We start from the raw sequence: 27947 nt of genomic DNA, 5'->3' as shown, positions 1-27947 counted from the left end.
GTGTTGACTCAGGTGTAAAATCAGCTGTACCATTCAAACAGAACTGCCAGACTTAGAGCTCACTACAGTGTACATTTACTGTGGCATCTGAAATGGCTGAGGGTCCCTGCCACCTCAAAACAGGCCACGAGTGTCCAAGGAAGTAAATAAAAACCCTGCTCTTCTTCTCAGATCTGGCTGAGTAAACAATACAGGAATGATCTCTTGGTCCCCAAAATGGACTGAGCCTCATTCATTTATAAAGGCTGGAAACTGACTAGTATAGTAGTGATCTAGGAAAATTTTCTACCCTTCAGGTTGGCTGATGAGGGGAACATAAGAACATAAGAATGGCCATACTGGGTCAGACCAAAGGTCCATCCAGCCCAGCATCCCATCTGCTGACGGTGGCCAATGCCAGGTGCCCCAGAGAAGGAGAACAGAAGACAATGATCAAGTGATTTATCTCCTGCCATCCATCTCCTGCCCTTGTTCTGAAGGCTAGGGCACCATACTTTATCCCTGGCTAATAGCCATTTATGGACCTAACCTGCAAAAATTTATCAAGCTCTTTTTTAAACCCTAATAGAGTCCTGGCCTTCACAGCCTCCTCGGGCAAGGAGTTCCACAGGTTGACTGTGTGCTGTGTGAAGAAAAATTTCCTTTTATTAGTTTTGAACCTACTACCCATCAATTTCATTTGGTGTCCCCTAGTTCTTGTATTATGGGAAAAGGTAAATATTTTTTCTATATTCACTTTCTCCACACCATTCATGATTTTATATACCTCTATCATATCGCCCCTCAATCGCCTCTTTTCCAAACTGAAAAGTCCCAGTCTTTCTAGCCTCTCCCCATATGGGACCCGTTCCAAGCCCCTAATCATCTTAGTCGCCCTTTTCTGAACCTTTTCTAATGCCAATATATCTTTTTTGAGGTGAGGAGACCACATCTGCACGCAGTACTCAAGATGTGGGCGTACCATAGTTTTATATAGGGGAAGTATGATATCTTTTGTCTTATTATCGATCCCTTTTTTAATAATTCCGAACATCCTATTTGCCTTACTAACTGCCGCTGCACACTGTGTGGATGTCTTCAGAGAACTATCCACTATAACTCCAAGATCCCTTTCCTGATCTGTCGTAGCTAAATTTGACCCCATCATGTAGTACGTGTAATTTGGGTTATTTTTTCCAACATGCATTACCTTACACTTACCCACATTAAATTTCATTTGCCATTTTGCTGCCCAATCACTCAGTTTGCGGAGATCTTTTTGTAGTTCTTCACAATCTGTTTTGGTTTTGACTGTCCTGAACAACTTGGTGTCATCTGCAAACTTTGCCACCTCACTGCTTACCTCATTTTCTAGATCATTGATGAACAAGAACAGGATCGGTCCCAGGACTGACCCCTGGGGAACACCACTAGTTACCCTCCTCCATTGTGAAAATTTACCATTTATTCCCACCCTTTGTTTTCTGTCTTTTAACCAATTCCCGATCCATGAAAGGATCTTTCCTCCTATCCCATGACCACCTAATTTACATAAAAGCCTTTGGTGTGGGACCGTGTCAAAGGCTTTCTGGAAATCTAGGTATATTATGTCCACTGGGTGCCCCTTGTCCGCATGTTTATTAACCCCTTCAAAGAATTCTAATAGATTAGTTAGACACGACTTCCCTCTGCAGAAACCATGCTGACTTTTGCCCAACAATTCGCACTCTTCTACGTGCCTTGCAATTTTATTATTTACTAGTGTTTCTACTAATTTGCCTGGTACTGATGTTAAACTTATCGGTCTATAATTGCCAGGGTCTCCTCTAGAGCCTTTTTTAAATATTGGCGTTATATTGGCCGTCTTCCAGTCATTTGGTACCAAAGTGGATTTAAAGGATAGGTTACAAACCACTGTTAATAACTCCGCAATTTCACATTTGAGTTCTTTCAGAACCCTGGGGTGAATGCCGTCTGGTCCTGGAGACTTGTTACTATTCAGCTTATCAATTAACTCCAAAACCTCCTCTAATGTCACTTCAATCTGAGTGAGTTCCTCAGATTTGTCACACCCTTTCTTTGGAACTTTCCACAGTGCTCACCTGATTAGATATTAATATTTATATGCACACTAAAGTGAGTGGAGCACATCAATCGCTTGCGATACTAGGGAGATTCCTGTAGCTACCATGTCTGGCAAAAGTTAGGGCACACGCTGAACATAAGTGAGCTTGTTCTTGTTTATTACATCTCTACTTGTTAAGACGCTGCTTGTTATGTTCCTTATCTTAGTCACCTTTCTTACAGCCCAGAGTTGGTTTGGGTGCATGCTGGGTTGTATTGCGCATGGTGGAAGAATTTTGTTTCAGAAGTGACCATAGGTACTGTGTGCTTGTGCCAGGGTGTAGCTACTCCACAGTGACCCAAATGGTGTTAATGACACACTGTGGGCTGAAGAGGCCATGTCCCTTCAGCCCTGTTGGGCATGCTGAGCCTGAAGACTGGTTATGGAAGGGTGTGGCCTCACACAGGTGGGGCTGACGGAGGCGAAGAGCAGACACAAGTTTCCAGCTCTTGCCAGGGAGTTGCTGGTGTTATAGCCTGTGGAGGCCAAGCCAACGTGATCCATGGAACCCCCTCACTGAGCCTGGAGGATGAGAGTGAGCCTGAAGGGGACGGCCCTGGGAGAACTGACAGAACAGGAACCAAGGGCAGGATGTGACCTAGGGAATGCAACTGTTAAAATACAAAAACAAGCTAAATCATGGACTACTGGTTTCACAGGGCCATGGATTGGGATCCAGTGGTGAAGGGTGGGTCCAGCTCCTCCAACACCACTCCACACACACCACAGTGGATAGACGCTGCTCAAGGACTCTGGTCGCTAAGCCACTCTGCTCTGAGAGAAAGGATAGGCCCAAGGACTCTGACCTCTATGTAGTACCCTGGTAGGACAGTCATAGCTATTCTAGCCATTGAGCGATGTCCTCTTATTTGTTACACATGACTGGACACGCTGTGAAGGGGTATATCTATCTCATAACAGTGCCGCATAGATGAACTTGATACATGATATTGAATTGACTGGTTGAGGCATTGTGGCTTGTGAGATGGCACCAACTGGGCTTTAGGCATGAAATTATTCCTCTCTGGGCTTCAGGAACTTATGTCAGAGAAAACAGGAGCACAGGGACTTTTAGGGTAATCATTCAACTTATTACTTCAATACAAGCTGAAATTGAGGTTGCCAAAACCAAGTCCCAGCATGTTAGATCAAATGTCTTGAAGTCATTGGCAGCGCGCTTTATCCAGCTGAATGTCTAAAGCTGAAGAAAAAGCAGCAAGTGAAAAAAGCCCGTCTCAGACTGAAAAAGGACATCCCCCCCCTCTCTATTTTTATATGACTACTGTTGATGCTTTGTAAGAGCTGTCTATCTTTCATCTTCTGCAGTGGACAGGCTAATGGTAACAGATCTATTCATCTTCTATCTCATTATCATACCTGCAAAGGGCAAACAGTCTAGGGGAATAATATGTGGCAGCCAAATTAGAATCTTTATTTAAGATGTTATATGGTTTATTTTTCATAAGTTACTTTTCAGTGACTGAATTCTCCGGCTAGTAGAGTGACAAGCAGAAAGAGTGCAGAAGAGGACAAACAAGTCTAAAATGAGATAAGTCTTCCCTTGAGGTGAAAATGATTATCAAACTAGGTATCAGTGCTTGCTTCCATCAGACGCAGAGGAATCCCTTTGTTGTGTCATTGCTGCAAATTGCAATAGTTCCCCCACCCCTTTATCTGAAGCAGAAACATCCTTTGGCAGGAAGATCAAGCTCACATCAAATGATCTGAATATTTACTCCATGCTATATTATCCTTCACCAAATATCCCCAAAACATCACATTGTCCTGTTTGGCCAATATCATGTCAGGCCTATGTTGGCCTTTCCATCACTCCATGCTGACTGTCACCAGGAGGTTAATCTCCAAAGCGAGCAGTATAGGGTTGCAGCATTTTGTGGCAGCGGAAGGCACGCCATAGCTGGTAATGACAGTTCACCACCGAACAGTGATATGTAACTTGCCTCTGAGTTCACAAAAATGAAACCCCCTCCACAGGCCACACATGCAGCTTGCCTCACGTATTCCGTCTTCTCAACACTGAAGGCAATTTATCACCTTATGCCAGTGTTAATGGGAGCAGAATCCAGCCTCTAGGGATTCTGATACACTTAAAGAAGGTAAACAATATTTTCCTTATGTGTTAGTAAGTAGTCCCCCATTAAAGTAGGCTTAAATAGTTGCTGATGACTGCATTGCAATATTTAAAGGGTAATTCTAAACACAGAGTGAAACACAAATGAAAAATAACTGCATATATGGATGTGTATGATCCATCCACCATTTCACAGATTTAGTACCCTGTTAGGAGTGTCACAAAGCTAGGGACTGCCTTGTCCCTGACTGCCAGATTTTGTATTTTCACATAGGATATGAGACAGCTGAACGTAGCAGAGAAATCCATGCGCTCATTCATCCACATCCTTCTGTATCAATGAATTTTATCTGCTTGCTTCCGCTGCCTCACCTACTCTTGATATTCCAAGCACAACTGAAATCCTGCGTTTTTACAAGGTATTACATGAAGAGCTGCAATTCTGGGCATTGAACCCTTCCTTCTTTAGTGGGATTCACCATGACAAACAGGGCAGTCATAGAGATCTGGGGAGCCTACCTTCTGATGGATAGCTCATGTATTAAGTATGGAACATCTAGAGAAGGTGTCAACAACCTTTCCAAGGCGGAGTGCTGAAATCTGACCTTTTGACCTCTGTGCATGGTCTGAGTGCTGGTGACACTTTTTAAAGTCACTAATAGTCCTCCTTACAACAGTTTAATTAGTAAATAAACTAATAGGCAGAGCTTTACTGTTTAGGTGGGGTTGGTAGCATTAGCTGGTCTTTTGTTAATCCACAAGCAGCATGGCTTTGAGCAAGCTCCCAGCTGCATGGGGGAGGCAGGGTGGGGCTGACCTCCTGCCTTACGTGCCAATGTAAAATCAACTCAGGTGCCACTCTTTGCACCCATGCTGGGGGTTGCTGACCCCTGATCTAGAGGATATAACTTCTTCCAATGGTTTTATATATAGATACATCTGCCTACCTCCCCCACCCCAAAAAAAAAACCACCACACCACACCACAGGGCACAATTTGGCCCTTACTGAATTGAAAATGTTAGCATTTTGCCTATTGTCCTCTTAGGTCAGTACTAGCAACATAAGAAAACAGCATTGCTTTTTCCCCTGCACTCTTTCCCATTAACAGTCCCTTTCTCTGTGAATGAATCAGTGTTTCCTCATTGAAGGCCAAACTCTGGAAGGTGCATTAACTATATGGATATTTTTTTACACTTGGTACTTTTTAGGAAAAGAAAACCCACAGTCCAACATCGAGGTTTTGAGGGCAAAATATGCATCCCCATTTTCTTAGAATTTGATGTGATGTGTTAAAGGAATTCACTGCGCTCTAAAACATTCTCTCTGAATGTGTTTATGTTCCACTTCCTTCTAGTTTGCAGTTAACTATATAACCTGTTTATCCAAACTGGTTGTTAGAACTGGTTGTTCTTATTGTTAGAGGACACATCCTACTTCAAAAACCTCAGGTCCTGGAGGACACTGGCATGGAAAGATTTACTACCCATAGCCGCTGACATTCATAATCACAATTGTTTACTCTTCCAGACAAACAAAATTCATTAAGCTACCTCTCCTTTAAATCAAGACCTTTTCTTTGTTTAGACATATGAGAACAGAAAATAATAGAGTTGTATCTCTTAGCACTGCATCTGTCCCCTCAGGCCATGTCCTTCTGAACAAACACCTAGAAGCTAAAATCAATCAAAAACATAAACTACACTTCACCACACAAAGCCAATCCAATCAAAGCAAGATCAGAAGCAGAAGTTTGTTGCAATGTATCACAACTTCTTAACAGGAAATAGAAAGGAAACAAACAAACAAACAAAGGGCAGCACATTGTATCTGTTAGGGAGGCATCTTTGTCCCTTGTCCTGCAAAGGGATTCTCAAGAGTAGGTGATTTCTACCACTGGGGTTTCACTAATGACAGCAGGTGTACCGTATCTGCTGTGTTTGTGTTTTACTGATTCTTTTTTTAAATGGTGAATTCCTCTTCAAATGTTACACAAGCAACTAATGAATTAAATAAAAATGCCAATTGTATTCTGTACCTTTGCAGTTATGCTTACCTTGAATTTTCCAATTCAGCTAGGGAGTAAATTCCTTAATTAAACATGATCATTTTCAGCAGATTTTAAGGGGGACCTGGTGCCCCAGCAGTGCTGGGCAGTCCCTCTGTGAGGCAGCTGCCCCTGCAGCCAAGGAGACCCTGCAGAGAGGTAGCCCGATCCCCGCTGCAGGACAGCCTTCTGCGTAGCCAACCTCACTGCCTCCCACCCCCACCAGGCAGCCGCCTCCACAGCTAGGGAGTCCCACAGCCGGAGACCTCTACTGTGGGGTGGCAGCCCCATCTCTGGCACCCTGAGGTGTGAGGCAGCCAGGGAGGCCCCCTGCACGGTGGCAGCCCCATTGCCAGCACCCTTAGGGGTGGGGAAGCTGTCGGAGGTGTCATGGTAATACGGCAATTTGAGGCAGGCTAATGAGGTGTTAATGTGCATATTCAGCACCTCATTAGCATAATGGTGGCCATGTAAATTTCAAAGTGCAGACTTCGAATTGCAGATTTGACAGTGTAGATGGGGGCTGCTTTGAAATAAGCACCCCCACTTCAACATTCCCTTACTCCCAGAGAACTAGATCAGAGTAAGAGAATGTCAAAGTGGGGTGCTTATTGCGAAGCTGGCCCCATCTTGACTGTCAATCTGCAATCTGAAGTCTGCACTTTGGAAGTCACCTGGCTGCCACCATGCTAATGAGGTGCTGGATATGCACGTTAGCACCTCATTAGCCTGCTTCGAATTGCCTCATTACCATGACACTTCTGACGGGAGGCGGCATGTGTAGAAGCGGCCCATGGCTCTTGTGCTTCAATACAAGGCCTTGTCATGCACTGCCCAACATGAATGACTACTGCCTGTTCTTGGTAACAGGAAAAGCAGTGCAGTCTTGGTTAATTTAAAATCAGTTCGCATAGGCTGACATATATTCAAACTTTTATGGACCTAATTTTCCTTCCCACTTGCTTCTGGTGTAATTTCACAAAAAATTTAGTTTTCCATTTGAAAGAGGGGCACAAAGCATTCAATTAAATATAATAATTAACAGCTCATTCTCAGACATGAACTATGTCAAGGAGGAAAACACTCTTCAGTTGATTTTGGCACTATTCATGCCCTTTAAAGCCTTCTCTGCAAAATTCTAATAGAATTAAAATAAATCCATTTGGAAAATTTCGAGGATTCCAGCTGTTTTCCAGTGCTGTAAGTTTGATGAGAAGTTCAGCTGAGATGGTTGAGTCATATGTTTAAAGTCAATTGTTTGTACAGAGAACTGTCCTCAGCATGCGCACACATGGAATTTTTTTCAGGAGAGTTATAAAATATCCCCCCTCAAAAATGTACATTTAATTTATTTCCCCCTGCTCCTTTCATGCTATCTTCCCATTGCAAGGATATTAACACTAAAATACTTTTCCATCCTAGCAGTATTTCAGAGCAGTCATTGCAATCATAGTAGTGGCTCTAAGATCTGAACGAGAGTCCTTGAAAACACAGAACTCTGCTTATATAAAACATTACTGCATCGGGAAACCGTCAGCCTCACTTCAGACTATTATTTGGATATAACCCAGAAGTGTCGCAGTAATTTAGTCCCAATGCGCACATAAGAATCCTTTAAAAGGGAGTTTGTACTGCAGAGAATTGCCTTCTAGCAGACAGAGAGACATGCGACTGCAGCTACTCTTTCGTCCTTTTGAATTTTACTTTCTTTTTATTTTTAGAGCCTCTGAAATTTATGCAATCTCTTATAGGGAAGCCAGGGGTTTATTTTTTCATAGAACTTCACTACAGAGATTAACAACAATGGAAATTAAATGGAATTTGCTCATTTCAAAGCTTTGAGACAGTTGAGAGGTTCATTGTGCTTCTCTATAAACAGAGCTTTGTTGTATTAGAGTTTTCTGTATAACTGGGTTCCTCTGTGCATAAAACCTGAGCCAGGAGAAATTATGAAGATTGAATTCATTTTTATAACACTTCTATACTGCAGTGTATTCATTTTTACTCACAGGTTGTAACTTCCTGATCCAGCACCCTCAGGATTGTTACCAAACAAGGGAGTTTGGCAGACCAGGGGAAGTCAATGATGGCCCTTCTGCTGCCGGCCTCGTCTGGGCTCTACCAGGGGCTGGCAGCCTCACAGCCTGGATGATGGTCTTGGCTCTGCTCTAGGGCCCAGCTGCTGTTCCCCCTCACCCACTGCTGGCCTTGCTCTGCTCCCGGCCACCTGTCCTCTGCTGTGGGACTCCTTGCTGACCCCCGCTCCCAGCTGCTGAGGTTTTCTGGTCCAGCAACCTCCATGGTCCTGCTGGACTGCAGAGGTTCTATTTGTACTAACAGTTACAGCCATGTTTTTCGTTAGCAACTTTAACTTTACTTGCAATTTCCCAGGGGATAAGGAATGCTGGGTATTTTTAAGGGATCACATACTTCACATTAATATTTTTGTTCATTACTGCAATTTGTAGGAACCAAATTCTAACAGGAAATGTTTAAATAAGCTTACAAATCCTGGCAAAATGGGAAGGAATGCAACAATAGAGGCCTATTTTCCTTAAGTAACACACAATTTCCTTTTAAAGTGCTGTGCCGTTTTTGTTCTCAAAATTTGTTACACAAGCCAGTTGCTGAGCCACCGACTAGCCACACAGCCTTGCCCATTGAACCTGAGTGAACAGAGGGAATATTTAGGTGAGGACATAAAGGGTCTGGTCCTCTTCTTACTTAAACCAATATGAACAAGAAGTGGAGGCTAATGGATTCCACTGGTGTAAAACTGTGGCAAGTGACAAGAGAGTCATTCTCAAAGGATATAAATGTAAATAGACTAAGAATGGTTAGTTTGTAATGGGGCAGTACTTAACTGGTCTGGGGTCGGATTCAAAGCCCTTTGAAATCAATTGAAACATGTCCCTGCAGGCCTTACAATTTACACTGTGTAGTTATGGTGTTCCAGAGAACCCACATGGGAACATTAGGGTGTAGCTGGGACTTTGAGCAGCCCTGCAGGTGCCTGTTCCCACCCAACATATCGGACACTGTGCACATCTGTAATACATTTAGTCCTGGCTTGGTCAGCACTGAGGAAAGAGATAAATTCTTGTGCAGATTTGTGCCTGTAGAGGTAGAGGCTTCCTATTCCGACATGAGCTCATAAGGATGTTAGCAGTACTGTGCTGTCACTGGTTATGTGTACTGTTTGGGCAAAAGTATTCTACAGGTTGTACCTTTCTTGCCCAGCATCCTGGGACCTGATCAGGGTGGGACAAGAGAATTTGCTGGAATATGGGAGGTCAATATTTTCTAACTCTCTACTAACACTTGCACGGCTTACTGGGCTCTTAGAAGACATTCAGGGGTAAATTACAGCTAAATAACAGCACAGAACACTGAAAGCCAGAACTGGTGGCTGTAAACAAACTTTATGGGGCCACAGGAAACTTGGCCACATCCAAGATAATTGGTCATCTGGCTAACTAAAATCATGCTGTATTACGAAGTTTGCTGGATGAGAGAATTCAGGGTTAGAGAGGTTCAACCCGTATTATTCCTATTCTAACATGACTCTCCTAGACTATTTAACATGGCTAACGTAATTCTGGGCGTATTCACAAGAGTCCCTTATGCAAGACAGTGGAGCTAATTGTCCCACTCCACCAGGCACTCAGCTGCATAGACTGTGTTCCGTTCTGGGAGCCAAACCTTAAGAAAGCTGTGAACAATTTGGAAAGCATCCAGAGGAAATGTTAAGAAAAAGTGGACATATTTAGTCTTGAAAAAGGAAGACTGAAGAGGGACCTGATAACAGTCTTCAAATACATTAAAGAATGTAATAAAAAAGGATGGTGATTGATTGTTCTCCATGTCCACTGAAAGCAGAAACTAACGTAATCAATTTAATGTGCAGCAACAGAGAGTTAGAATAGATATTAGGAATAAACTTTAGAATAAGGATTATTAAGTGCAGAAATAGGTTTCCAAGGGACGTTGAGGGACTATCGCTTGGAATTTTTAAAAACTGGCTTAGACAAACACCTTCAGGTATGGTCTAGGCATTCTTGACTCCACCTCAGTGGAGGGCACTGACTTGATGACCCCTCAAGGCGCCTTCCAGCACTATGTTTCTAATACTCTGATTTTTTGATATTATGTTTCTTCCTCTCCCTGCGGGTGGTTTCACAGAGTTGTCTTGATAATGGTTGCCTAGGAAACTAATTAAGGAGAGACTTTGGTTGGAAGTAGAGTTGCAAGCATTAAACGCCATCAGCGAGACAGATGCAGAAATTAAGGCGATTCCTGAAAGGATGAAAGGACTTATCCTTTATTTCGGGAAGAAGAAAGTAGTATATTAAATGCAGAGCCTGTAACATAACAGCTGCTCTTGAAGCACTGATTTTTATAGGCTAGGGAAAGAGAAGTGCTCAGACTGAGCAAGAGGTTTTAAAAGCCAGACCCTGTTTGAAGGGCATAAATGTGATGTGGAAAAGGTTCCTAGAGCAGTTAGAGATGGTTAGATGACCAAATGGGCTGATACAAATTAAACTGAATAGACAGGCCTTGGAGCCAGCTCCAGTCAATTCACAGATAGGGAGTGTGTTGTATGTTGTGTCATAGATATCTTAAAAGCATGTTGCACGAGTTTTGTTTGAGAAAAGTGCCAGCGTGGCAGCCCTGAAGTTTCAAGTCTTTGGTCTATCTTCAGAAAAGGTACAGGCAGGAAAGTAACAATGCAACTTCCCCCACACGGCCCTAGTAACATACCTCAGGCCTGATCACATCAAACAGTAAAGGGCACCACTGCCCCAAAGGGACCCATTTGATCCTTTGCCTTTCTACTGAGATCCCAACAAGAGTAATACTTAGTGGAAGTGGTTTATTTGATGCGTACACTGTTTAAATAGTGAAAGAGGCACAACAATTTTTTTTTGGCACTGGGTGGTAAGAGTAACCAAACAGATGCCACATCTACTCTACACATTAAAGTGTATTGGAGATAGAATCGAGTTATCTGTAATCGACTTACGTGGCTGTCCTCACAGAGGGGGGTTGATGGGAGAAACTCTCCCATCGACCTCCCTAACTCCTTGCAATAGTGAGGAGTACAGGGGTCAACTGCTCACCCCAGAGAGTTTGATTTTGTGCATGGCTAGAGAGGATGCAAAATCGAAGTCTGGAAGAACCAGTCTGACCAGGTCAATCTTCTGTGTAGTGAAGACATACCCTGAGACACCTGATCTCTTGTCATTGAAAAAGCTGCAAAAGAATAGCTAATTGTACACCAAATGAAGAAGGCGCTTTTTACAAACACCTATTAATTAAGGTTCACATTAGAGAGGCTTGTCTATCGCTCAGGGAATAACTTACCAATTCAAATTTTCCTTCCAGTTAATTCAGGATAATTCCACTGACTCCACATTTAAACTGATGTAACTGAGAAAAAATGTGGCCTGTTGAACACTTGGCTCGCTGTATATAAATATATCTATTTGTAAATATCTATACACACACTATAGGTAGCATGGTAAAATATGCAAAGCGTCAAAAGCAGATGCACAAATATGTTTGCATTTATGGTTAATGATTATGAATTATTAGTACCAAATTGTTAAATGCTGCTAATGCAGAATAATAAATGGTTTTAATGGTGACATCAGCTTGTCATCTTTTTGGATTACTCAACTGGATATGGATCTTTAACAGTACAGCACCATGCACATTATGATGCTATATACATTAAATGTGATTAATAGTCATTTTAACACTGAATTGAAATTTTACTAGTTTCTAGATCATTTTCATTTGAAATCTTTTCAGAGCCATGGTGACACTTCCTTAAATCACTCTGCTATATGAATAATGTTCTGATTGTTAAAATCATGCTGTTCTGAATCTAGGAAATCTTAGGAGCACTAGATGATGGCTTTCAGAAGGCATTAGCATTTACAAGATTGTAATTCCACCCACAGGAATGTGTGAAATGTTTTATATATGCAGAGGATTAGCCCAATCTGAAAAGGACATTCGCTTCTTTGTAGTTCAGACACTGTGTCTATGACTTGTAATTAGTTTAATAGCTGTTACTAAAACTCCCTTTGGGTAGAAGCGGCTACTGACATTGGCATATGAGCACATTCGCTCACCTACCACAGTTTTGACTAAAATTCAACGGAAAGCTCTGTTGAGCTCAGGAGATTCCCTTTTTTCTCCAGTGGAGGCTTCTTGTCCACCACGATCATCTCAAAGAAGAAATGCATCTGGCAAACAAAATGCACTTATTGACATGCAAATTGGTCAAATATGTGTGGCGGGACAACCAATGATCTTTTGATGATCAAGTTTCTAGCTCACTAGGATCATGGAAATTAAATAGGTCAGTCACAAAGTGACTTATAACAAGAAAATGCATATATTAGATATCCTTCATGGCCTCCTCCTTAATTTTTCAAGGCAAATCAAGGGCCCCACAAAAGCTAAAATCCTGGTCCATAACACCTCTGTGGCACTGAATCCTCAGCACCTCAGCAGCACACCTTGGCTCTGAGACAGCAATGGCAAATAATTCTCATGGGGGAGAGGAAGGAACCAATGAGACACATGGAGGAAACAGAGCCTAAGGATATCCAGTCCTTTGGTGCCTCCCCTGAACATGCTAGTGCATTTATGGGGCAGTTATTAAACTGTTTGTAATTTCACCATTGTGGTACTGAAAGATGTTCTTCTGTCTTACTTTCCCTCAGGGGATTAGCCTCTAAATGGACACTGAGCCACTCTGGTTTGAAATACAACTTTTTATCTTGGGAATAAGCAGCAGGGTCGACAGCTGCTGCAGACCCTGGAGTAACGTGTGTGTGTGTGTGTGTGTGCGTGGCGGGGGAAGGGGGACTTGGCTCTGCATCTTGGAAAGGGCAGGGCCCAGGGCAGTTCGCTCTCAGCGTCTCCTGCACCACAGCACGAGCCCCCTCCCCCAACTCCCTCACAGCCACGTGAGGCCAAAGCAATGCTGTCACAGCACTTCAAAGGGGCCTGGATCTCCAGCTGCTGCCACTGCTGTTTTGGCAGGGATAGTGCTCTGGGCCCCTTTGAAATGCCAGGCCCCCTGTGCAACAGCCCCCTTTGCTCCTCTCCCATCCATGGGCCTGGGAATAAGAAAACCGTATTTCTGACTATGAACACTTGTTTCTAAGGCTACATCTACACTCGGGCAAAACTTCTAAATGGCCATGCTCATGGCCAAATCGGAGAATACGAATGCGGTGCTGAAATGAATATTCAATGTCTCATTGGCATGCTGCTGGCTGCGGCACTTCGAAAGTGCTGCGTTTCGCTTGTGCGCGGCTCGTCTACCAGGGGGTCCTTTTCGAAAGGACCCTGCAAACATCGAAATCCCCTTATCAGCTGATAGGAAGAGTATCAAATGCTTCCACAATGTAATGCAGCCATAGTCAAGTTGAAAAACTCCAGAACATCTTAACTTTAAAATTTCAGACTCAAAAATCAAATCAGTTTATTTACTTCCACTGCAGAAAAGTCAGTCATTCAGATCCCCTTTGTGTTCCTAGGAACACAAAGCTTTTTACCAATTTGTCCTTTATTTAACATTCTCATGCATTACAGTCTTTCCTGCAGCATTACTTATGTTTTGTTTGCAAGATGCTGCCACTCAATTCTCAGATTGCCTTGGAGCCTAACCTTTATGATTTTGTTCAAAGATAGTCTCTGTTTGATAAAAGCATATATTCTCTGAAATAAACAAGCCTTTTGTAATGTTTCACCATTTTGATCCTGAAAGATTTTCTTTCACCTTATTTTCCCGTATGGGATTGGCTTCCAAATGGACATTGAGCCACTCTAGTCTGAAATACAAGTTTTTATCTTGGGAATAAGAAAACTATATTTAACTCTGAACACTTGTTTCTAAATAAGCCATCAAAGTCTGTGGCCATTTTCCAAAACTAGATTTTTTTTGATGACAATAAAATCGTTTCATCTACTTGTGAAATAATTTTGGAATATTTTGGCATTCAGGGACAAGAAGAATGGGGAATTCATGAATTTTTCAGGGGATCAGCTTTAATACAAGTACATGTGAAAGACAACTAGAAGATTATACTCGGTATAATTTTGTGAAGGAAGGAAGAATATGGGCCTAACTCGCTGGGTTCCACAGATAAAGGACTAAGTCTATGGTTAAATATTAACAATAGCCTGAGAAACAGTGAAGGGACTGGAATGTGAAGAGTAAATTACATTTTTAAAAGCTGGTATCAGGTGAAATGAAGAATATATTAAAACTTGCCAAACCTACAATGTGTAATTGGAAGTGTGGTGACACATGGTAAATAGGCTAAATATTTAAAGAGATGGTGGACATGGTTCAAGTGGAATATACAAAGAAATCTACTGAAAGGAAATGCTCAAAAGGAACCTTCACGGAGATATGGGACAAAACTGTATTCAGTACGACATGTTTATCTTTACACAGAGATTTATAACTAACAGGTATGGAGGCTATATTTAGAGATACTCTGGGATGGTTTCTTAAACTAGAGGAGGACCTATCTGTGCACATTACATGGTGAAGGCAAAGTGCTGCTCCAAGCCTGCAGGGCTGCTGTAGGTGGGGGGGACACTCCAGCATGGCTGGAGCAGTCACCATCTGCAGCAGCTTGGGGAAGAAGGGGGTGCTGGGAAGGCCACTCTGGCCCAGCAAGGCTGGAGCACCCCCACCCCACAGTGCACTGGGGACCGGGGCTGCTGCAGCTGTTCCCGTGAGCAGGGAAGCTACAGCTGGTGCCTTGTGGGCAGGGGCCTGCTAGCCCAGCTGGAGAAGCCCCAGTCCCCAATGTGCTGTGAGAGCTGGACTGGAACAGCCTACCCATCTGCCCTCCCCTTTAATTGGTTAACTGGGACTTTACATCCCTACTTGAAATACATTAACAGCTTACGATAACGGTCTGTTCCACCTTGTACTTAACTGTGATGCTCGGAGTACCTGTCTTACATCTGAAGAAGCACTTTGGGTAAGTTCGAAAGCCTCTCTCACTGACAGAAGTTAATTGAACAACAGATATTACCTCACTCACCTCAACATTTGTCAAATGTTTTTGAAGAATAGATAAATCTGAGGAAAACTCTTTCAAATGTGTCCCACAACTGCTCAGTGTCAGTTTTTCAACCTGCCAACTACAGATAATAGTACAGTACCTGATAGAGATGTTGCGGGGGGGTTCAATTATTGCTTAGAAAGTGCTTTAAGGCTCTTAGATTTAAAGTGACATTTAAGTTTAAAGCAGTTACTATGGTGTATAATATATCTTTTCAGTGAGGCTAGTTTCAAAGGTATGTTACCAATTTAGTATTAATGGAAGACTGTAAATCCTCAGGTTGAATTGACACAAGCATTACTTTACTTATATTCCGGGACCAAGATTTTCAAAAGAAACGAGGTATTTTGGGGGAACCCAACCTGAAAGGAACTCTCTGACAACCAAGCCATTTTAAGGTTAACATTTATGTTCGACATCCAATATTCCTAATTTCTTCTGGATGTTTTGCCTTAACATTAATCTGAATATACCACAGTTTTAAGTCATCACCTTCACTAAAATGAGTGCCCTAAAAATCTAAAACTTGGACATTAAGGTCACACAGGTACGTGCTTGTTTTTTTTTAGTGCTTATTTGGGGTCCTTATTTTTATTTTTTTTTGCTTGGGTAGACTTTCTACACTGTGTGAAAAATAACCTGAAATATGGAAATCCAAAATTGTCTTATCAACAAAGACCAATTGTCTATAAAGAGGGCATCTCACCATCCCCTTGCGTATTCCAACTAAAGCGAACTACTATTTAAATTTTTGTAAGATTTTATTAGCCTTATGAGAAGATAAGTAGCTGAGCTGAACAGACACAAGAAAAAGCCTGAAAAACTACATGTTCAGCAATAGACTCCAGGGTATGTGAATACTGAGTGTCACCTGCAGAAAAGGATGTTACAGTTCTTGAGTCTTGGACTAGAAAAATTTTTGGTGGAGGCTATTTGTAGATATTTTTATCATAATGTTCCTCAGTGTGGGACACAGTCCTGCATCCCTTTCTCATTTGAATAATCCCATAGGAAAATGTGCATGGGTAAGTGATGCTCAGCTGGACACTTTCTTTTTTGTCTAGTATGTAATAGAACACTTAGTCCAAAAGTTGTCTCTTTGGATTGCTTTACTGTTTTGGTTTGCTTCATAGACAAATAACTCAAAATCCATTTTTGAATCCCGAGCCTATGAATGTAAATGATTTTATGCATGGGCAGTTCCAAAGAAGTCAAGTAAGACTCACGTACATAATGAGAATCGTATGTGTACCCGTCTGCAGGATCTACACTTAAAGCTATTGTGTTAAATGATTAACTAGTCAATCATATGCTATGCTATTGCATTACTGAAAACCACTTCTAAAAACTGTAGACCAAGTCCTAGCGGTGCAAGTAAAATTACATTTGAGACCATTCAGAAGAAAGACTATTATTCACTTTCATGGAATATGATTCAAAATATTATAAGTATAAATCAAACAACCTTAGACAACAAATCATTTAGCAATTCAGAAATGCAATATTGAAAATTTAAACACCAGCCAATTAGGGTTAACTTGGAGCCCAGTGCTGCAAACCTTTAGCTATGTGAGAGCTAAGAATTCTCCAACTCAATAGTCAGCGTGACAGAAAGGTATACTGAACATTTAACAAAAATACGACCCTCCCGAGAGTTGAACTTAGTGCTTGTGAAGAAGAAATTACCTTAATCCAGTCTGATACATGCTTAGATGCGTGTAAACAATACTACTCTCGTTTAGACCACTGGAGTGCTCCCATGTATTTTTCCTCATTCATGCAGTACAAATACATCCATACCTTCATTTTACTCCCCTGGTACATCTAGAAATTTCAAAGGGCCTGTCCTACCATGAGACTGGGCCCACAGTGCATTCCTGAGATCTGATTTGTTAATAGCTCTCACTTGCAACTTTTGAAAAGTACAGATTTGGTTACAGCATTTTTACCTCTTTGGTAAGTACGTGAGCCAATGAAATCACACTCTCCTTACACGCCCTGTGGTCTGCTACATACGCAGCTTTAAACACAGGACACTCACTAAAATGACAGAAGGCAAAGTCAACCACCAACCTGTGTGGATGTGGCTGTCTTGCCTATAGCCCTGAGTAAGTGGGTGCTATTTGAGACTACCTGACCCTGCGTTGAGCCAAGTGTTCAAGGGAGAGTGCAGGACTCTGCAACCCTCACACAGTTAGAAACCATTAAGCTGCTTGGGAAGTAGGAAATTCAAACCCTTTTCAACCCCCAAGGATCCTGTGTGTATCTTTCACCAGCTCCCACAAAGGAGCATGTTCTAGTTAGCACAACCGCTTACAGGAGGGTTGAAAAAACCCACACTCCTTTCTGACATTGCTACTTGGCCAGAGGAGGTATTTTGGACCTCACGGCTGAGTCGTGGGTTGGATTAAAAGCCCTACTTCCTAGCGTGCCACTAAGACATTTCCTTGCAGTTACGCAGCACATCTAGCCAGCTAGAGGGCAGCCTCTGCCTCCTTTGACATCCCGATGTCCTGACCACATTACTGGGAGTCTGGGTGGCGGAGTCACAGACACATCTGCTTAGAAGGATTTGCGCTAGGTGACCATGTATCTTTTATTCAACCACCCCTGGAGGTTGGTGTCCCTCAGACTCAGTGTAATAGAACCAACTTCCAGTCCCTTGGGACTATGTGCGGTGAACATGCCTTGGGACAGGACTCCATCTCGAGTGAGTAGGGCTCAATGAAAGCTCATCCGACATCCTAGGACTGGCATTCCAGTGTTATAAGGGCAGACACATTTTTTGAGCCCATTCCAGGCACTTGCTGGTGCCTTTCGCTCACATGGCTTCAAGTCACTCCATAGACTGAGCCTGAATTAAATTGTTAGTATCAGAGAGGCACTGATGATAAATTGCCCAGTATTTCGCTTCTAATGGTACAGGCCTTTCTTATGCAGAAGAGGCCTGCTCCTGCTCCCATTGAAATCAAGGACAAAATTCCTGTTAAATTAAAAGAGAGCAAGATGATGCCTATAATGCCAGCAACTGGAAATGTTTCAGTTCGGGGCTTGATGTGCATTGAATGATTCTCATCTCCTGAAATTCTTTGGCTTTGTCTGGGGTAGTGTGGCTCGTTTGCCATGAGCTGACAATAGACAATTTGTAGAAGAATATGCTAACTCTTTGTGAAATGTAGATGTTATTTTTGGTTATTCCAGCCAATAAAGCCACATTTAGAGTTAGGAAGTGGCATTAATCATAGGCATTTGCTGTCTCAATGTTGAGTGAATCCCTGTGTGCCTATGAACAAACGGGCTGAATGGGTTGTAGGGTCAGCTGGAGCTGTGAGACACAACTCTGACTGGGGACTATGTGGAGCTGGCTTGACCCTTCATGGGCAAGCCAATTGCTGCTGTTTGTAACAGTCCTTCAGAGGTCCACGGAGGTCCACGGTGTGTATTCTCCCACAGAGACAGCCATGGCAGCTGGTACTGAAGGGACCCCACTTGTCCCACTCCCTTTTGGGAGACTACCACATCAGAGACTCCTTCCAGGAACTGATCCCCTTGCTTAGGCCAACACAGAGACTGACATTCAGCGCAGCCCCAAGGAGCTACTGGAGGCTGTTTAAAGAAGCCAGCTTCTGAGAGGACTGTGTAAGGTGTACAGTCAGCTCTGAATATGACTTCATCACATGATAGAATATTGTGTGTTTGCACACTCCCCAAAAGGCCAGTGAGAGTCAGTTGAATTCCCAGCCCTAGAAATACTTCCGTATGTGACAATTTTATCCATACGAGTCAGTGCCTCTGCTTCCTTCGCTGGCTGATTTTAGTTCTTTACAAACAGCACTCAGTCCTACAACCCTTACCCACAAAGATCACCATGATGTCAATACGCTACTTCAGTGAATAAGGGTTACTGCTGAGAGCAAAGGTTTGCCCTATTTTTTATTAGTTTTCAGAAGGAAACCTGTAAATTACAGACATGTCATCTGCTGGGTTCCACTCAAATTATTTGCCATCAAATGTGAATGCCATCCAGGATATTTAATTTTAGAAAGGTAATTGGTAAGTTTTTAGGGATTATTTGTTAAACGAACATTTAAAGTTTATTTCTGTAGACCGACAATTCCAAAAAAAAACCTTGTGTCTCATACTGTAAAGTTTCAAGAATACCTGTTCCAAAATTGTGTTTATTCTCTCTACTTCACAGTCGATTAAGTATCTTTTTTCCTGGCGTCTGTCCATTTCCTCTATGATTCTCCGAAATTCCTGAACATCCTTTATATTTCCCACAGACCTAGCTGTCACTTGCCAGTTGTTTTGTACTGCTGCTTCCATAATTGCCTGAAGGATGGAAAATCCTACAGGGGAAAAAGATACAATGCAATTGATTATTGAAAAATTTACTTTAAATATGTAGGAACAGATTAAATACTATATAGTCTGGAAAGAAATATAGTAGATTGCAATCAGTTGACGACCTGAATGATAAGATGGTAGGAACCAGACTATGCTTTCTGTTATCTTGGTGTCAGTTCTGAGCACAGGTTGAAAAAATACCCCAAAATTTACTTGAGTAAAAGTATAGCTGTTGCCAGGGAGTGGGAGAGGGAGAAGGGGATTGTACTTAAGTACAAGTCACTAGTGTCCCTCTGCACATGCATGCACACACCACATCTTGATTGTACTCAAGCATCCAGAAATGAAAGTAGCTGTACTTTTACCCAAGTAACTTCCTGGGTATTTTTCCCACCTCTGATTCTGAGTAGCTCCACTGACTTTAGTAGAATTATTCCAAAAATAAATCACTGAAATTGGTAGCTGGCTTAACAGCTCTGCTGGGCTGACCTGGTCTGTTCATGGTTTTATTAGGGTCCGTGCCAGATAAGAGTGTGACCCTGCAGTCCTCACACGGACAAAATTCTCATTGGCATCAGGAGATGAACAGCAGCCAATGGGAGATTTGCCTGAACACAGACTGCAGGAGTAGGTCATTAGTTGGTACATGCATGAAAGAATGCCAACTAAGTCATGGAGCATGCTATTCATGGAGAATGCATGTACCATAAAGTATATTTGCTCATATTCATTTTTGTTTCAAGAGATAGTTTAAAATCTGGAACGCAGTAGCAGTGACTACAGGCTTAAAGCTTATATTAAGGTAAGTGATTCATTGAGCAGCCTCAACAGAGTCTCAAAACAGCATGAAATGAACCAAGAACTGCACAGTGGGAAATTTTTACAAGCAGACTGCAGTTCATTCCTTGTATGCAACTGTGACTGGGCTGTGGACAATCTAGAGAAAGGAGCTGGGAGTTGTGTGTTGTGAAGCTGGGAAGGGACATCTCCCCAAAGGTTGTTTATATGGGCATACTAGGACACTGACTTGTATTCCTTGTCTTGCAGCGATTTGTTTATGCTTATGGAGCCCCTTTTTTTCAGAGGTTGAGATTGTAGGGTATTTTCAATGATCTCCCATTTCAAAGAGTTGCATAGTTTGCCTGCTTGGTAACTGACACCATGTACCTCCTTGGGTTCCAATGGAATGCACCCATTTTCATTTCTGAGGGGAGTGGCTCTATATAAATCATTTATTCATAAACTTTTAATTCAGTGATTTAGTCACATGTTTGGGTCCTTCTTGAGAGTCATGCTTTAGAAGCTCATATACATATACATACACATACATTTGCTAGGTTTAATTGTTTATATTTTAACATGGAGATTTACTAGTCCTTTATGGTAAATTGCCCCAGTTTTTGAGGCTGAAAATCCTTGTGAGCTGCACAGAAACAAAGCATTGAAAGACCTGAACTATACCAGTTGCTGAAATCTGAAATTTCAGTATAATGGTGCTTCAGATACTAAGTAACTAGGGCACGGGTCCAATCACATTTAAACTGGTATAGATTTGCAACAACACCATTGATTTCAATGGAGAGTCTCTGGATCATTTACCACAGAATATGATCTCTGTTCCTTGAGCCTGCATGTAGAGCATTAGTAGAACTTTTCACGAGGCTTAACGCTGCCTATCAGAGTGCCCACACTGTGCCTGCCTAAATCTCCTTGAGTATTATTGATTTCCCTTTGTATGGATGCACATTATTGTCCTGTGAAAGGCAGTGACAATTTATACATGGTCTGGCTGGGAATCTTTTCTGGCATCTCCTTTCCACAGACAATCTCGACAGAAAGGCATTTACATGTTATTGTATGATAAACTCAATCTTCCTCATATATAACAAAGGTAGCTGTGATGTCTCAGAGTAATATGATTTCATTGCATGCAGCAGGAAGTTCATGTATAAGATCAAGATATTCAGTAGCTTACAAATGGTAAATTCTGGCAGTGAAATACCAGGGCTGGCAACTGATTTTTCCAGGCCCTGGGCAACGTGCTGGGTGGGGGGCTCAGCTCCAGGTTCCCAGAAAGAGCAGGGCCTCGGGTAGAAACGGGGGGGAGGGGAGGAAAGGGGGTAAGCCCTCATTGCTGCCCAGACCCCACTGTGATGCACAGGGCTCCGGTGGCATTTTAAAGGGCCCAAAGCCCCAGTCCCATTTAAACTGCTGAGTCCCAGGGCAACTGCCCCATTTGCTTCCACCCTGCATCGGCAGCCCTGGGAAACGCAAATACAACTAACAGGAATTTGCAGAAGTTTTGTATATAAAGATTTGCTTTTATATATTTGTTTCTACTAAATAAGAACTGTTTATACACTTCTGCTTTACATCAGTCACATGATGTGTATAATCCTGTGCTTGTGCAAAACTGAAAATAAATTGGTCCGCAATCTTTAGAAATCTTCTGATCAAAATGTACAAATAGTTTCAGTTTATGAACATTGTGATGCCCTTTGGGAACTTGCAAAAATAGCACTGCTCTTTGTTGCAAATAAAATACACAAACCCTTATGGCTATTTCCATAGAAATAAGATAAAAATGAATGCATTGGAAAGCAGATGCTTTACTACATTCTCAAGGTAATGCACACATGAAAACATAATCCCATCTAAACACACAAAATAATGGGATCTAAATTGTAACTCAGGAAAGCTCTTGGAGTTATTGTGAATAGTTCTCTGAAAACATTTGCTCAATGTGCAGCAGCAGTCAAAAAGCTAAGAAAATGTTAGGAAACATTAGGAAAGGGATCAATAAGAAGACATAAAATATCTCTACGATACCGTATAAATGCATGGTACACCCAAATCTTGTGTACTCCATGTAGTTCTAGTTGCCCCTTCTTAAAAAAAAGATACATTAGAATTGGAAAAGATACTGAGAAGGCCAACAAAAGTGATTACTGATATGGAACAGCTGCCGTATGAGGAGAAATTAAATAGACTGGGAGCTTTCAAGCTGGAAACAAGAAGGTTAAGGGTGGATGACAGAGATTTATAAAGTCATGAAAAGGTGAATTAAGGAAGTATTTACCCTTTCACATAACTAAAGAAACAGGAGGCAACCAAGGACATGAATTGGCAGCATGTTTAAAAGAAACAAAGTACTTCTTCACGTAACGCACAGTCAGCCTGTGGAACTTGTTGCCATGGACTAGTGTAAAGACTAAAGCTATAATGGCATTCAAGATAGGATTAGGGAAATTCATGAAGGGTAGGTCCATCAGTCATTATTAGCCAATATGGTCAGGTATGCATCACCAAGCTTTGGGAGTCCATAGGGTTTGACATCTAGAAGCAGCGAGTGGATGACAGGAGATGGATCACTTGAAGACTACCTGCTCTGTTCATTCCCTCTGAAGCACCTGGCATTAGCCACGGTCTGAAGACAAGATACTGAGCCATTGATCATGCCCAATATGGCTGTTCTTATGTTTATGTTACTCATACAGTTTAGTCTCCACACTTCCTGGTTTCAGATTACATTCTAATCAGGCCACATCTGACAATCAAAATCAGGACATCTTACAAGAAAGCCCTTTTTTGGGAGGTATACCTAATTCAATGCGGGCATATGCACATGCGTATTTTGTCCAGCAGCTACCATTTCAATGAAGAGTGAGGAGCAGGGAGGTTATTCAATAAATTTTCTCAGATACCTATAAACATTATCAATTATTCACAGCATGAAATAATTCCACAGACTCCCCACCACCTCTATACATCCTATAAACTATTTGTCCTCATCTTCAGGAACATCTATGGCAGTATCTCCTTCTGCATTTGTCATCTCATGTCTCCAGCCTTTTCCCAATTTCTCTGTGCACTTTGCTATTTGCGTCCTCTTCTTGGTCTTTCTCTTCCTTGTCTCATACCCAGACTACCGTATGCTCTTCCAGGAAAGGCTACCCACCTCTTCCTACCTGAGTGAATCCCCATTGCTTTACAAAAAAATGGTAAAAAAAAACAAACCAGTGCTTCCATATTTTCAAGCAAACTTCAGCCCATTCCCTGAAAACACAATATTAATTATTCCCTAGCCTTCAACGTCTCTCTATGCCTATTGTCTTCTGCAGCATCTTACTGCATCTGAAGAAGTGAGTTAACTCACGAAAGCTCATGCTCTAAACTTTTCTGTTAGTCTATAAGGTGCCACAGGACCCTTCGTTGCTCTACAGATCCAGACTAACACGGCTACCCCTCTGATACTTACTGTAACGTACATCATTAACCATTAACCATTATGAGACATTTGACAAATAACGTTTCCGACTTCAGTTGTACTCTACCCTTGTACATGCCACTACATTTAGCAGCAGGGCTATTTTTAAAAACAATGTGATGTTTGTTTTTTATTTCACACGCTGTTTCTTTCTTTAAACTTAGCAACAGTAAAAATACGATGGTCCATGGGGTTTTCACTGTTTAGTAGTGAATGGGAAAATGACACTCCCAGTTCTTTGCACAGGTATGGGTCAACCAGTATAACATTCTTCCTCCCCCTTGATAAATCTATTTTAGTGTGAGTGTTTCACAAAAGATACTCTCATATAGAAGAGTCCAGGTACCGAGGTCTCATGTACGACTCTAATTTCATGAACCCTAGAAGGAAGCCAGGCTGCTATAGGGTGTCTTGCTCGGTTTTGTTGCTATTGATATAGTGGGCAAGGGGGTTGTGCTCATAATTAGTTAAGGGGCAACTACTGTTTCCAGTTTAGTTCATGTCAGTGAGCAAGTCATTTGGGAAACCTTTTGTTGCCAGTTTGCTTCAGTTCAGCTGTTCCATATTAGTGTTAACCCAAGAAAGCAAATATGAGCTGAGCTACGAGAACATAATACTCTTTTAGGACATGTTTTTAAAATGTGTTCACTGATACCACTATTAAACCTGCATCAGAACGACCTTCTTCTTATCCTTTAACTCAGACTGAAGCTTAACATTCAAACCAGCCAATGTCAGAATGCTTTTGATGGCTCTGCATGGGTTCCATTGTTTGAGAACAAATAACTGTTCTTAACTAATTTTGGGGTGCTGAGTTCAAATATTATATCCATTTTTCTCCATGACATGCAGCTCTTCTGAAAACTGGAGTCTACTTTTTCAAAAAATACTATTATAATGTGTTATACATTATATGCAGCGGCTTATTTTCAAGAACTTGCATGCAAAAATACCTCAAATTGATTGAATTCATCAAAATGAATGCCATCTAGCTTAATTTTGTTGAAGAGGCTCACTAAATTATATTATATATTACAGGAATAACAAAACAGAATGGTTTCATTGTTTTATGTTTTTACAAATGTATTTGCTGCATTTTCAGGTAATCCCCTAACATGGCATCTTGAGGTTGCCTGAGTGATCCAGTGATGTTCGAAATTGAATCCCTGTCATTATCAATTGAATGAGCTGGGGGCAAACCCAGACTCCCATTCAGCAAAACACTTAGGCACGTGCTTATCTTTGAACATGTGCTACTATGCTCTGCTGAAACAGGACCCTGGCACAGTAGAGCAAGGCTGGGAATGGATTATTTGCCATTATATCCGTCTGTGCATTTTTAATAGTCCAGAGGTCTCCATCAGAGCTTCACTCTCTGCATTTCCCAGTGCTGTAGCCACACTTCTTTCCCTGGCCATTTTAAAACAAAAAGAAAACCAGTATCTTCATTCTTCAAATGGAAAAGGAGAGATTATATTTTAGCTACTCTTAGGAACCATCCCGTCTGAGATGGGTGTTTCTCGACCAGCGCTATTGACACAGATAAAGATGACAATACACCCACTTCCATCAGTTTACCAAACCATGTAAGTCTCTTTCCCAAACATTTTCTGCTTGAACAGCTTATTCAACCAGATGGCATTTCACATAGTACATGATTGAACGTATTCATAATCAGATAGCACTCATCACTGAAAGGAGCATATACAATGGTATCACAGAGAGCATTTTTCTTTTTTCTGCTCAGTGGACCATACCAGAACATCATATACCATAGTATGAAACGCTTTATGACTGGCACCAAGGAAATTAGTTCAAATATTAAGTTAAATCACTGACCCTCTTAATGGACATTATGAGGGAAACCCTAGACCTCAGAAAGGAAGGAGCATTAATTTGCACAATCTTCTTTTCTTCTGTTAGTAAGTGTAAGGGATATTTTTAAGGTATATAGTTTCACATGAGACACATGAATATGTTTGGGCCAGAAAATGAACAGTGGGTATAAATATTTGTGCCGATGCTTCTAGCTACCTGTTTTGCACGCACAATCTGTTCCTTAGGGCAGGTCTACACTACAGTAGAAGGTCAAATTAAGGTACGCAATTCTAGCTACTTTAAATTACATAGCTTCAGCTGATGTATCTTCATTCAGGCTTCCATACCATCTGTACTGAGGGAGGTCAACACACCATTTGATCCCATCAACTTACTCCTAAATACTCCTTACTCCTAAATAGGTGCTCTGTAAGTTTGATGTAGCACATCCCTACTAAGTGCGCTAAATCGAACTCTGGAAGATCAACTGCGGCATTGTTGATCTTCCCTGTAGTGAAGACATACACTTAGAGGTAAAGAACTATAATTTGGGTCCACAACTGAACTTCAAGAACAACAAGAAGTCTTGTGGCACCTTATAGACTAACAGATATTTTGGAGCATAAGCTTTCATGGGCAAAGACCCGCTTCATCAGATGCATGAGTGTGTGTGTGTGGGGCGTGATTTCAGAGGGGTATTTAAAGAATGGGGTCCCAGAAAAAGGGAAGACCAGAGCTGACAAGGTCTATTCAGCAAGGTGGAAATGGTATTGATAATGGGCCATTTCCACCTTGCTGAATAGACCTTGTCAGCTCTGGTCCTCCCTTTTTCTGGGACCCCACTCTTTAAATACCCCTCTGAAATCACGCCCCCCCACACACACACTCATGCATCTGCTAAAGAGGGTCTTTGCCCATGAAAGCTTATACTCCAAAATATCTGTTAGTCTATAAGGTGCCACAAGACTTCTTGTTGTTCTTGAAGCTACAGACTAACACAGCCACCTCTCTGGTAACTGAACTTCAAGCACCCAAATGCAGACCCATAGTTGGCAGGTGCAATCTGAGCTGCAAAAATGAAAGTGGTTATCTAATATTGCTAGATCCAAGTAAAATAATGAACCTGTTATCCTCAGTTGCATTTCAGACACTCAGAGAGCAGAGGAGGAAGGGCAGGGATGTTTTGCATACACAAGGTAAGATGAAAAGGTAACAATGGTTTATACGATTCATTTCTGCTTAATACTTCTGTAAAGGAATAGCGCAAGCAAGGAATTGCTGCCAAGTTGTACACTATATGAATTTTAGCAAATGTCCTGCAGTGCTCCTTTATTCTAATTGCATTTACTTAAACTCAGCAGCTTTAATTATTAAATAAAAGAAGGAATAATCTCATTTCAACTGTTTTTACCTGGTCTTTTGAAATGCACCAATAGCTTGCATATGGTGTACTATGAGTTGCTATTCTGGTGTCACACAAACTACTCTAATGGGAAGCTTATGAACCCTTATGCTCCCTTTTTCTTTCACCCTCTACAGCACTAATTTATTATGCCCCCTTTTCTCTTTCTCATTGTGAATTACATTACTGCCCATCTCTTTCCTAAACCCAGAAATACTCAAAAACAGCTGTGCCAGTTTGGATGAGTGAAAGTGAAGCGGTCTTGCCTTGCCAGGTGAAGGAAAGTTCACAGGAACCATCTGGCCTGCATTTATTCAGGAAGGGATACAGCTAAACATGCAGGATTTCACAGCCACCACATAGAACGGTGTGTGTAAAAAAAAAAACCTGGATGCTAAACAGCACTGTTTTCTTAGTGACTACAGCTCACGTTAATCTGCATTTTTTGACAGTGAAGGGCTGAAATCGCTGCTACTTTACTCCAAAGTTAAGTCAGGGCAACACCAGTGCTTTCAGCTGAGCCGCACCAATATAAACAAGAGTGACACAGAGGAGACTCAGGCCTAAATACTGTAAGGATCAAGGACACGTGAAAATGTGATGTAACTCGCCTTGACATTTGGATACATGCTGGTGGGACAATGTGGAACAGGCCACTTCTGGTCGCATGGTAATGGAAAGACTGCTATGTATTGAACCCACTTTATGAGCCAGAGTTTATGAAATGAGTGAATCCATGTTTTTATCTTTGCCACTGAATCTTCATT

The 27947-nt window shown here is 41.8% G+C and overlaps 1 protein-coding gene across 3 annotated transcripts in view; it reads right to left on the bottom strand.

Annotated features, from left to right (window-relative positions):
* GRIA3 (glutamate ionotropic receptor AMPA type subunit 3) overlaps positions 1-27947 on the bottom strand; it is a 242231-nt gene that overhangs the window by 123334 nt on the left and 90950 nt on the right. For all 3 annotated transcript variants that reach the window (XM_075008077.1, XM_075008078.1, XM_075008079.1), the window contains exon 4: positions 19508-19695. In XM_075008077.1, coding sequence (XP_074864178.1) covers positions 19508-19695 — 188 coding nt within the window. The remainder of the gene's footprint in view (positions 1-19507; positions 19696-27947) is intronic.

The sequence above is a fragment of the Carettochelys insculpta genome, chromosome 13, assembly GCF_033958435.1.
Source record: "Carettochelys insculpta isolate YL-2023 chromosome 13, ASM3395843v1, whole genome shotgun sequence".
NCBI classification, from domain to species: Eukaryota; Metazoa; Chordata; order Testudines; family Carettochelyidae; genus Carettochelys; species Carettochelys insculpta.
This window is presented reverse-complemented; position numbering and strand designations above follow the sequence as displayed.